This window comes from Ochotona princeps, chromosome X (genome assembly GCF_030435755.1).
Source record: "Ochotona princeps isolate mOchPri1 chromosome X, mOchPri1.hap1, whole genome shotgun sequence".
In the NCBI taxonomy this organism is placed as follows: domain Eukaryota; kingdom Metazoa; phylum Chordata; class Mammalia; order Lagomorpha; family Ochotonidae; genus Ochotona; species Ochotona princeps.
Window position 1 is genome coordinate 83,864,914 of NC_080865.1, and position 13,204 is coordinate 83,878,117.

Below are 13,204 nucleotides of genomic sequence, written 5' to 3' on the forward strand. Positions count from 1 at the left end.
TTATTCAACAGTCGAGTAATACAAGTAATTAATGGTAATGACTTACATTTACAGAGGGTATTTCATCTAGTGTGCCTATCCTATTAAGTAAGATAGGCTCTCCAACAGAAATGACCTCCCACTGGCTCCAAAATAGTAGGCCTATATCCTGCAGAAGTTATGGTATATATGAAAACTGTATTTTGTATCCCAAAAAGATGTTCAGACTTGCAGTATCTTTCTTCTCTAGTACATCGTACACCTGGTCTGTTAGACTTGACACATTTCATCAATCTTTGGATTACTTGTCAATTACTTAACTCTGCTACATAACTGTAGCTGGGCACAGGTTTAGTAAGAGAAAAAAACCTCATTTTTATTACTATAGTAGCTGGTAAATACATCACTATTTAAAAAGTAAAATAACTGATTAGTAATAAATATAGCTAGGATGCAATGTAGCAAAGACTACTGCCCAATCTTAACACTACATATGTGTAACTCATTTAATCCTCCCCAAAAGTTTGAAGGGATAGTTACTAGTAGGACATAAAACTTTACAGATTAGGCCACTGAGGTTGAAAAGAAATCACTAAGGAATATGCCCAAAGTCATCAGGATAGTAGGTGATAAAGGCAGGACATGAATCCAGGAGGTCCAGAGCCCAGGTTACTAGAATCCGATCATGCTCAGGAATATGGGATAAAGCAAGAAACAGCCATGCACAGTTTCGTAGAACACACTAGCATAGAGAAAAGAGTAGCCTAAACAGTATTCATAGGAAGAACTCATAGAAATTTCAAGTCTCTGAACAAGTTTTATCCCCATAAGTAACAGCCCCTCGCATCCACTGCAAACTTCTTAACCTTTCCAAAACCATATAAAAAAAAATATGGTGAATGAAATGAAGAGCTGTATAGACTGGATCTAGTGACACAAGCTCAATTACTGCAGATAAGAGTTACTCAAGGTTTCAAAATCAGTCAGCAAACTTCATCACGGAGACCTACAAGGCAGTAATGCAATGCTGTTTTAAATTTTACATTTTCCCGTTATACCAGGTGCAAGTACAAGGAATGACTGGAAACATCCAATTTGATACTTATGGACGTAGGACAAATTATACTATTGATGTGTATGAAATGAAAGTCACTGGCTCTCGAAAAGTAAGTAACTGAAGCAGACACCCCAAAACAGTCTCTCGGAAGTTGACAGCACTCAGATGGAAGAAAACAGGTGTTTGGAAACACACATAAAGCAAATACCTACACATCATTTTTGTCTTTCTATTTGGTGAGGAATACAAATAGATATGATGCACAGAGTTATTTTGTAGTAACACTGATTCATGCACACACTTTTAAAGAGATAATTTTTCTCTGAGGCAGAGCCTATAAAAGCAACAGAATCAGAATTTAAAAATAAAACTTCCCACAATAAATGGAAAAACTGACAAAGCGCATAATACATTACTACCTAACAAAAATCTACCAGAGTATATAAGATTTTAACAAAAGAAGGGCAAAATGGTTATCTTTCTTTGCTAACTCATCTGCCAATTGGAGTCTGCACAAAGTCCAGTCTATGGCCGAATGTTCTATGGCCACTCTGCTTCCATCCCTGATAATTGAATTAGACATAAAGTAGATATTCAGTATTCACCTAATTTTTAAAACCTCAAAACACAAAATATCATGTTCCATTTCTGTAAGATACTCAGTGGTTTCCCAGCCACCCTCCACCTCCCAGCCAACAACCTTATGGTGGGACAAAATTATTCCATAAAGCATAAGCAAAGGTAAGGTAGAAATGGGAACCCCACAACAAAGGAACATCTGTATGTGCATTAGTGATTGGGTCCTTGTAAAAGATCAAGCTACTAAAAAAAGTTTCAAGCTACAATAGCATTTGAATTTCCTGTAGTATTTTTTAGTGAAACCCACCTGACTTTTCTAGGCTGGCTACTGGAATGAATACGAAAGGTTCGTGCCTTTCTCAGATCAACAAAGCAGCAATGACAGTGCATCAGCAGAGAATCGGACCATAGTGGTGACTACCATTCTGGTAAGTGTGGCTGCAAGTGAGCAGGCTTTCTGTTTTCTGAAAGCATTATTCAGCAGTAGGAAAGACTGAATGCCTAAGCAGTGAGAACTTCTAACAGGGCATCCCAGGAACCTCTTGCCATGAGAACAGGATGTCATTTTTTTAAAAAAACAAAAGATAATGAACAGGAATTTGAAAGTTTCTACTTCATTTTCTTTTTACTCCTGCCCTTACACCCCATAGGCTTGTTATTTCATCTGGACTTGAAACCTCATTCATTCGGAGGGAGGCAGGATATCATGGAGGTTTACCACAAACCTGTATAAATCGTGAAAGTCCCAATTTCTCTTTGATTGGGTTGTTGCTTTTTTAGTTTATGGAATGAGTATAATAATAATCTCCTACCTTTGTCATAAGACCATTTCAAGTTATAATTTTCCACATAAAGGTTATCTGCAAGACTCAAAGTATTACTGAAATGTGAGATAGTCTTCCCATTTATTTTTTATTTTTATTCTTCAAAACTTGGTTTGTTTTACTGAGTGACATACAACCCTGGCTTAACAATAAGCGCGATACCAGGTATAAAGGTCATTAAGTGAATGGAAACCTAGCTAAATTTGACCTTTTATCTGAACATACACACCAAATGCTCACTTTGTCCAAGGTGCTGTAGTGGCCCTAGAGATAGGAGAGAACATAAGTTACAAACTTTAACCTCACAGAGATCTCGGCTCCCTACAGCTTGCCTTGGATGACTCTGGTTGATATCTGGTAAATCACCTTCATGTAACTAAGGGAAATATGTTGGCCCAATTTGACTAAATCAAAGACTTTACAGGCAAAAATTGAGGCTTCTTTCAAACTCCCAAGAAAGAAATTGGAAACCTTGTCTACTTCCTTAAATCATCAGTTAAGGATTCCAAGCAATATGTGATCCAATGTATAGTCAATTGAGGCTCATCTGCTTACTAAGTAAAATACTTTAAAGGCGCTTGCATGCACTAAACCTCAACAGAAGAGGCACAAAGGGAAAGCATTACTTGTATGATCTCTTACAAAAAAATATATGAGTAATCTTTTGACATTGCTTTTGGTCCCAAAGGAATCACCATATGTAATGTATAAGAAGAACCATGAGCAACTTGAAGGAAATGAACGATATGAGGGCTATTGTGTTGACTTAGCCTATGAAATCGCCAAACATGTAAGGATCAAATACAAATTGTCCATTGTCGGCGATGGGAAATATGGCGCCAGGGATCCAGAGACTAAAATATGGAATGGCATGGTCGGGGAACTTGTCTATGGAGTAAGTTTATTTTCAGCTGTGCTTTATTTCTATGCTTTCTGATGAACAAAGATAGGTAGGTCAATTTTCAAATACAACATGCATCCAGTTGTATAACTTTCATACAAACTGCAAGAAAAACATTCTATTCAACAGTTGCATTCTGCTATGGTATGTTGTCAATGTCATCCCTTGGGCAACAGGATTATTTTACTCAAAGTAAAGTAGAATTGTGGGATTTTATGTGACAACATTCAGCACAGGCTGTCTTCTATTGAAAACCTGTTCCCTTCTGTGATCCCCATCTCAGGAAGCAAAGTTACCACCCACTCAGTTGCCTAAGCAACATTGCCCAAGCAATCCCATCATCTTTCCTCTTTGTTCCCCTCATTCCTCATCAGTTTTGCTCTTCAGCCACCAAAATCCAGACACACTCTTCATCTTCATCATTACCTTAGTGAAGGTACTTTCCATCTGTCAAGTGTTGAACTGGCCTTACTGTCTCTGTTCTCACCCTGACAAGTCAGATTTCCACAATACTGTAATTTCCTGCTTTAAAGATGAAGGATAAAATACAAACTCCTTTGCCTAGCAAATAAGGCACTTCATCATCTCTCGGCCGCCTACCTCTAGTTTCATCTTGTGCTCTCTCAGTGTTCCAGCTATAGCAGAGTATGTGCTGTTCCCTAAAGATGCTGAGCTATCACCTCCAGTATGCCTGCAATTGCTTTGGCTTCTCTTCCACCAACTACTGCCACCTACCAGTCCTCTGGCACTCAGAGGTGGCAGCTCTTTGAGGAAGCCTTCCCTAATGCCATCTACCTGCCTGCAGTCTGAGTTAGATGTCCCTGATTTCTGCCTCCTTTTAGTTCTGCTTGCCTTCATCTAGTACTTCTGAACATGTACTGGTCAGCTGCCCTGTTAGACTATGAATGAATTTCTTGAGGACAAAAGACACATCTGACTCATGTCAATATCCCCAAGCTTGAAACACAGAAGTTCAAGAACTACTCTTCAAAATCATTAACTGATAAGTGAAGAGAATAGTTCTGCCAAGGGCTTGGCCAGGGCCAAGCACAAAAGACAATTGGGGTGTTTGAAAGGAGGATAGAGGCATCTTCAGAATTCCTCAGTAGCTTGAGTTTTCAATCATGCTGGGTTCTGATTTGAAAGGTCACATCTCCAGCAGCCCCATGAGGCATAAGGAGATAAGCAGAACCGAATATAAACCTGCCCATCAGTGAACCAGTTGCTAACCCAGTGCAGGCTATATTGCTAAAGACTTGGTTCTGTCAGACAAGGATAAGTTGCAATGATCAGCTCATGGCGAGACAACCAGGAAAGGGAAGAGAAAGGGTTCTAGCAGGTGGACATACTGAGACATCGCAGCTACCAGGAAGCAAGCATCCAAGTTATCTTGTGCATCATGCTTTAATCAGAAAGAAGCAAAAGTAAGGCACAGCTCTCTAATGCTAAGAGAGTAGTAGGATCGTGACATTAGTTTTTAGAAGTCACCTTTGGAACCAGCACAAATCCAGAAGCTCATTTCTAAAAAAAAATAAGGGCATAGAAACGGAACTAACGCTTCAGATGAGTCACCATGCTGTAGTCAGACAAGCAGCACAGCAACTTGAACCCCAATTCCCCTCTATAGAGCTGGAGACAGCCACCTCCTGTCTTAGGTCAAAACTGATTCCAGGAACTGGGGAAGGCTGAGCTGTAGAAGAGATTCCAGTGAATCCACCAGTAAGAACAAGGATCATTTCTAATGCGAGAGAGCTCTGAGCCAGGCATGGGCATATGGCATGATTTGTGAGGACCCCGAGGTGTTCCACACTATCCTGAGATAATCCTAATCTCTTACTCTACAAATCAGCACTAGGCCTTCTGCTCTCTTCTGCCACTCATCTCCCCCAGCATACAGTTTCCCAGAGCTTTGTCTTGCATACAGCTCTCCCCTATATTCAGTACATCATGCAACACATAGTAAGCACTCATTTTGTTTTTTTGCTTTTATGAGTCAGTCCCTGGCATACAGTAACCGACAATATTCATCAATGGAGTTCATGGTGGGAGATAATCTTATAATATTTTTATTATGATTATTAGCTACCTTTGACACATAATTGCTGGTTATCAGATTCTATACTAAGTGCCTAACTATGGGTATTACATAACTTAATCCTCACAGCACGTCTCTAAGGAACATGCCCTTGTTAACCTCATTCTACATGTGAGAAAATTGAGGCTAAGAGGTGATGACACATGGCAAACACCACAGACCTTGAAATGACTATCTTAGTCCATTCCAGCTGCTAGAACAAAATATCATAAGTTTGGGGCAGACACTTGGTCCAACAGTTCAGAGATCAATTGAGACTCCTGCATATTCGTGTACCCAGTTTCAATACCTGCCCCCAGGTGTTGTCTCCAGCTTCTGCTAGTACAAACCCTGGGAGGCAAAGGTGATGGCTTCAGTAGTTAGTTCCTGCCAGTTGCACCCGAGACCTGGACTGAGTCCCCAGCTCATGGTATTGGCCTCCATCCAGTCTCAACCATTACAGAAATTTGAGGAAATAACCAATGAATAGGAACTCTTTCTTCTTGTACTTATTTGCTTTTGTCTCTCAAATATTGTTCAAAGTGGTTTTTTTTTTTGAAAAGCAGTTTTATAGAGAAAAGAGAATATAGAGATCTTCCATCTGCTGGTTCACTCCCCAAATGGTCACAATGGCCTGAGCTGAGCTGATCCAAAGCCCAAAGCCAGAAGCTTCTTCCAGGTCTCCCACATAGGTACAGATGCCTAAGGTCTTCAGACATCCTCTGCTGATTTCTCAAGACCATAAGCAGGGAGCTGGATTAGAAATGGAGCAGCTGGAACATGGACAGGTGCCAAATGGGATCCTGGCACTAGGGGCAGAGGATTAGCTTGTGACACCACCATATCAGGCTCCTTTTTAAATACTAAGAACTGGGTGGCTTATAAAACAAGAAATTCTCACACAGTTCCAGATGGTAGAAAGCCCAGAATCAAGAATCAAGAAAAATCAGGTGTCTGGTGAGGGCCCATTTTCTGGCTCATGATGACACCTTCTTGGTGTGTTCCCACTTATTGGAATGGGTGAGGGTCTGTCCTGGGTCTCTTTCATATAGGCATTAATCGGATTAATACAGGCTCTGCCTCCGGACCTAAGCACTCCCCAAAGGCCCCACTTTATAATACTTAGGGATTAGAAATTCAGCATATATTCAGACCATAGCAGGGATACAATAATTTGCTCCCAGATTTTTATTATGAAGTGCATGCTCTTTAACCATTACACTGTACCACCTAATAGATAGAGTGGCTTCAGGCCCATCCCATCCTAAAAGATAGTCAAATTTACTAGAAAAGCCCTTGATCCCTTGGCATTCTGGAGAGAAAATTGTTGAGCTACACCAGCATGGCAGGAAACAAACAGTGTGTGTTTCTACTGGCCCAGGGTATCCGACATGAGCTTTATTGTGGCTTGTACTAGCTCTTCACATCTCAATGTCCAGAGTTCTCAAAAGAAAACCTGTCATACGCTCTAAACAGTTCAATGCCCTTCTGCCATTCAGCAAGACATCTGGCATAGCGACACACTGCAAGCCAGATTTCCTGACCTTGTTCAGACAAAGGTTTCTCACCAAGTTGCGGATTTTCCTCTAGCATCGCATCTGCACCGCACTCCTGCAGCTTCCACATAGCGGGTTTCCCTTTGCAGTGCTTCCTCCTCTGGAATCAGAGGAGAGGATTAGAAGCCCTTATTCGTTCAGTAATTTCAATGTCATCTCTGCACTCCTGATGAGTTAAAAATTCCTCTGGAAGAACCTACTCATCTTGTCCCTGCAATTCTTCCTGCTAAAGACATAAAGCAGAAATAGCCAAGCAGGGCTCTTTCAGAAAAATGTCTTTTTCTCCCATGAACAAGAACAAGTTTCAGATATTTTCTGGGCTTACCACCACATGATATGCTTCCACAGACTGGCAGAAAACAAGCCCATTGGAGTGGACTGCCGAATTCAACTTTCCTCTAAAACCTACAGTTAGGAAAATGAATCATTCTTATCCCGCTTGGAATAATAACTGTTAGGGAGGATGATCTCATAAGCTAAAAGTATCTGCACTTAGAAGTTCTAATCTTTCAGCACTGAGAAGTTTGCAGCTACTCTGTCAATGATAGAAATTGAGGGGAAAAAAATCACAGTGTAGGCTTTCATTTCTGGTAGGTTTGCCTCTGGTGGTTTACAAGTTCCTTAAGAAGGGCCAAACCCCCTAATGATTTCCCCAAGTGCTTAGAAAACAAAAGGATAGAAAACCAGAGACTGTTTTTTGCAGTGATATGAAAAGTCCACTCACTGCTTTTGCTTTACCTTTAGGGTATTTTCTCCTATGCTTTGAGTCCGTAAAACAGATCAGAGAGCAAAACAGAGACAATGATGGAGAAAGCGTTGCAAAGAACATTTCCCTAGCTACTACAAAATTTTAAGAGTCAAAATGACTTAAATTGGTTACAAAATAAGGAAGCCAATCAGCCTCTTTTCAGACCATTCTTAATTTTTTTCCTCTAAAGACATCCAAATCAAAGTTGATGTCAGGGCACCTTGTATTTCTAAGAAGTCTATTTTTGAAACCAACGTCAGTAGGGTACAGTGTGCCCCATTATGTAAGCCCTTCAGAACATTATGGACTTGAAACCGTCCACCTGCTTTCAGCGATGCTGATTCGGAACTGAATGTTTGTGACATTACCACATGGTAATTGTCTCAGCTCAAATGGATTGCAGACCAGAAGTTCTTATGGTTACCAAAACACATGTAGTATAAGATGACATTTGAAAACAGCATTTTGTTGTTCCTTAGTACCCTTTAGCCTGTCATTTATTTTCCCCATAACTATGGGACTTAGCCAGCACTAAACAAAAGAACCACCCACAGAATAAACTAGGGAACCGAGGCCTGATGAAGTTGGGAGCAGGAGGAATGGTGTCAGGGTCCTGCTAAAGTCATACAAACTGCCTGGCAACTCCATTTCATGACTCTTGCTCTATTACTATCTCCACTGGAACATGCTGGCTCAGTTCAATAAGCTTGTTGAATTATAGCAAGCCTGGTGGTGTAGCAGATAGATACAGCATCCTTGATTCACTTCAGGGGATTTATATTCCAGTTGAATTGCAATCTTTTCTATCCAAGATACCTATCCCATTCAACTGTGGGCTCCAGGACAATATAGCGCACACTTCTAGGTATCATTTAAAATATGTGGAACTCCATATAGACAGCTCAGGAGTTCTGCTCTTCCAGAGAAGAAATAGTCTAGCCAAAGGAAAATAAAACCAGGCAGAGAAAAAGGTAGAAAGAAACTGAAGACTCAATTAAGAAGACCTCCCGGCAGGCAGCAGCTGTGTCCCTAACAGGCAGCAGCTGTGTCCCTAACGCTCCTCGCCCTTAGCATAGAGCTAGAGGGGGTGCTCTGGCAAGGACCAGACAAGCTACTGCCCAGATTTCTCTTCTGGCTTAGAAGAGGACTGAGAATTTGGAGATGATCTCGGGCTGGGAGCTACAGTTGGTTCTGGGTCACTTTTCGTGAGAATCCCCAGACTCCACACGCCCAGGACAAATGACAATGGTATCGACACTCTTCACACTAACATTTCTCTGCCTAGAAGAAATTCTTCCTTAGGCTGTCACTCTTCTACAATTCATTTTCTATTAAACAAGGCAGAAAGTGGATCTGTCCTACTTAAAAGAAAAGCAAGGACCCAATAACAGATGCCAAGCATTCTATTCTTCGGATGTATTACAATATGCTTTGACAGAAGGGCTGGTGATTGGATTAAGAATGCCCCTTGCTTCAAATGATGGCCATGAACTCCAGGAAAAAACATTAGCAACACATGAGAGTCCGCCGTTCAGCGCAGAGATGACAGAGGAAAATTCCCAACCAAATACAGTTTCGCCAGCCCTTCATCGAGCTCTAGGGACACTCCTTTAGCTTTACTTTGTCTTTCACTCTCTCAGTTCTTCCAAGGACAAGAAAGCCTAATCAATAGGTCCAGACTGGGGCATCTGTTCTGAGTAGAGAAATAAGGAGATCCTGTTGTGACACGGCTTGTTGCTGTACAGATTTAAATAGACCTCATCCCTCTCTCCAGATCTTAACAATTGCAGACAGAAAATATCCCGCGGAGCGCAGCCCATAAAGCAATGGAAGCCCTGTGCACCAACACACAGCAATTATATTCCCACTGTCAAACTTGTGTCAGCCCCACTCCTTTTTCCAACACACTTCAAGTTTCAAAACAAATATCTGTCAAAGGTCATGAGAGCCTCTGATAAATGCGAGGATAAGGGGGTCAGGCCAGGTCTGTTTCCTTTCACCAATCAAAATACAATACTGTATGCATTAGGTGACAAGACATCTCCATCCTCTCTGCTTGTTTTCAAAAGTGCTTTGAAATGGTAGCTGACAAGCTGCTGCTCATGCGCAGTCTCCAGGAAGGTAACAAATTTTCTATCAGACAACCAGATGGCAAGGCTTTAAGCTATCACAAGCCTTCCAGCTGAATGCATTTTTTTCAAATTACCTTTAAAATTACATTGAAATATATGCCTAAAACCGGGCAGATTCCTAGGTGCATCACCCTGTAGGTATGAGTGTGTTGGTTTTTAAGTTTTATGAAACTTAAAAACTTTGGCAGCCCACCTATGAAAAGGATTATAAATCCCCTCAAGCTAAATCCGCTCCAATAATGCACTTGTTCTGGGTTTGCCACTGGTGAGTAGAAAAATCAAACTCAATTTAGTGTGTTTGCTGAGCCCACACAGCCACTCGTAAGCCGCTTGATTAAAATCCTTTAAGTAGTCAAGATGCAAGAAAAAACCACTAGCAAACTCTTACCCTGAGCCCTTGCCATTTGCTAGTTTTTGTCTGTCAATTGGAACACCCTCATACCACCTACTTACCCACCCAGGTTTCTGCAAATGACTTGCCTACAGCTGTTGCTTGTTCAGGCAGAGGCTTGAGGCCAGAAGGCTGCTGGAGTGGTTCGGGACACAAGAGAGGCACTTCATTACTGAATCAGAATTTCACCCACTCCCTAGCCACAGCTGTAATTCTTCATGCTCGCTCCCAGCCACAGCTGACTTTCCTTAAGAGCGGAGAGCAAGAAAAAAAAAATTCATTTAGAAAGTTGCCTTTTTCAATTTTTCACCAGTCTTGGCTTCCTAAACCTTCACCTTGTCTTGAAAGTGATCTTTCCCCTCCATCTGAGTGCTATGGCAGTCCAAGGAAAGCTAAATAGGTATTGGGAGACTCTTGCCAATGGTCCTCCCCATTCCTTTAAGAATTAAGTTGATTGCTCCATTTACCTTATACCAAGCAGATCCTAAATAAGCAATTACCACATCACAACTACTTTTGAGTACAGAAGAGGGAATAGTGGTGGTGGAGGGTAAGGGTTTTGCTATGGCTGGCTCTGAGCAGACAAGACGGGGTCTCCTGCTTTGTTCTCTCACCAGCACATTCCTATGCGTGGATTTCAATCCATGTTTGCAACAAAATACACTTCTGTTTTTGTTCTATTTTCCATGAAGAGGAGACAGGAGTTGCTAAGTCTGCTGGCTCTCCTTGAGGGTCAATCTGCTACTCTTTTCCTTTGTGGGTGGAGCTTTCTTCTACCTGCTTTCTAGTTTTTCCTAGGTCTTTTACTTTCGTAAGGTTCAGCCCAGGGAATTCTCCATTAGGAACTAGGTCTACATCAAAGAGTCTTAATTAAGCACCAATGCCATGCCATTCTTCATTGGGGGAAAGGCTCTCCAACAAACAAACTCTATCTTCTTTTGAAAAAGCTCCTTAGAAAGAAACAATTCAGAAAAGGAAGAAATGCCAAGAGCAACAACAACAACAAAAAGGCAAGTGCCAGAGGGGAGTCCGTTCTCCCTTTTGTCTTCTGTGATCTCAAAAGTGCATCAAACCAGGAATGGCCCTCCTCTGGGATTTGGCTTTGTTGTTGAATGTTCCTGGAAACAAACCCAAAAAGTGTTCCTTTGGCTATCTAGCCACCTCTCCCTGGTGACAGTTTTACTGGTGCTTCCAATTTCAGCTGCAGTACTAAGCTAGTGGGTATTTTTTTGTCTTTTGAAAAAGAACGAGAGTTTCAAACTCCTTTCTGTATCTGCTTAAAAGAAGTTCAGTTCCCCCAAATTCAGTCCAAAGTATTTTCTCACACAAATGTCCTCTTATTTCTTCTTTCCAAAACAAAGAAACAGAAATTTCTCCTATATCTTCATGTTTATTTAAATAATTATATTCAAATGAGATTAAAATGTTAATAATGCTAGCAAGGTATGTGCGTGAGCAGGAAGCAGAGACATGTTGGCAAGAAGAGGAGACGGCCCTATCTGTGAATTCTGTTGGCATGACAAGACCTTTCACCTAATTCAGATGCATGCTGACAAACCCTGCTAGCTTTCTGGCCCATTCCATTCTCAGTATTCTTATTTCTTTTCATTTGTTTTAATGTTGATTTATTTTTATCAGAAAGGCAGATTCACAGAGAAGGAGATACAGAGAAAGGTCTTCCATCTGCTGCTTCACCTCCCCCAAATTGTTGTAACAACCCCAGCTGTGCCAATCCAAAGCCAGGAGCCTCCTCTAGGTGTCCCAAGCAGGGACACAGTCCCAAAAGCTTTGGGCTGTCCTCCATTGCTTTCCCAGACCATAAGCAGGGAACTGCATGGGAAGTAGAGCAGTTGGGACACAAACCGGCACTCAAATGGGAAGCTTAGAGGCCAGTACTTGCAGGCAGAGGATTAGCTAGTTGACCCATTGTGACGGCCCTAGTAACCTTGTTTCTGTGACTAGGACTCATACTAGATAAAAGGGTGAACTAGATTAATTCTCTCTTTGGCTCCCCAGCAATGAGTAGTATGAAATGGAAAATCAAGGGTCCTGTGGGAGAAGAGAGTTAAAGCCGCAGGTAAAAATTTCCTGAGGGAAGCAAGTGAAGGAGAGAACCTTAGAGGATCTTTCTTCTTCCACAAACCTTCACTGATCATCTCCTACGCCAAGCACCATGAATAGACGCTGGCAGCGCAAAGATGCAGCTTGAATGGGCGAAAAGAATTAGAAAGGAAGACAAGGGAAAGAGCATTCCGAAAAATAGAGCAGCTCAGAGTCTTTGGTATGAGAAAGCGAAGGAAAGAAGATGGGCTATTCCAAAAGGCTATGAGTAGTGCGTGTCCAAGGATAAGCCTTTGAATTTACAACCAAGTAGAGAGGCGAAGAAGCAGGTTCAGTGCATTGCAAGGACCGGAAGTTAGATCTCAGATTCATAAGGAGAAAGTGGTATTGAAATAGTAAAGGAGTGTGTGTGTGTGTGTGTGTGTGTGTGTGTGTTTAAGAAGAGTGGTGTGATAGAGGAATGCAATGTGGCTAACAGGGTAATAGAATTTAAATGTAGATAGAATGATCTTTTGGCTTTTTGTTAGAAAAGAAAAATCCATGAATATAATTTTAAGCAAATAAGACAAATCAGTGACTTTCAAACTAAGCATTATAATTTCCTGGAAGGCCACCTGAGTCCTGTCTCCCAGAGTTTCTGATTTCATACATGAAGGGCCTGAGAACTGGCATTTACAGCAAGTTCCCAGGTGATTTTCCTGCTGTTAGTCCAGGGCCCATAGTCTGAGGTCTATTGGGAATAATGGCAAAAGTAAAGATGCAAGAGAGACAAAGAGCTGGAGCTGGCTAGTATGAAGTGGCAGCAAATAAGATGTATGGAATTAGCAGTGTGAATCTTGGAGCATCACATGCTATGAAATGAAAATACACAAAAGTAATGGAGGAAGATGCAACAATATGCT

At 41.4% G+C, this 13,204-nt stretch overlaps 1 protein-coding gene across 2 annotated transcripts in view; it reads left to right on the forward strand.

Moving 5' to 3' along the window:
* The window catches only part of GRIA3 (glutamate ionotropic receptor AMPA type subunit 3), a 304,452-nt gene that overhangs the window by 219,979 nt on the left and 71,269 nt on the right, over positions 1–13,204 (forward strand). For both annotated transcript variants that reach the window (XM_004587661.3, XM_004587660.3), the window contains exons 8-10: positions 1,041–1,145; positions 1,936–2,043; positions 3,128–3,334. In XM_004587661.3, the coding sequence (XP_004587718.2) occupies positions 1,041–1,145; positions 1,936–2,043; positions 3,128–3,334 (420 nt within the window). The remainder of the gene's footprint in view (positions 1–1,040; positions 1,146–1,935; positions 2,044–3,127; positions 3,335–13,204) is intronic.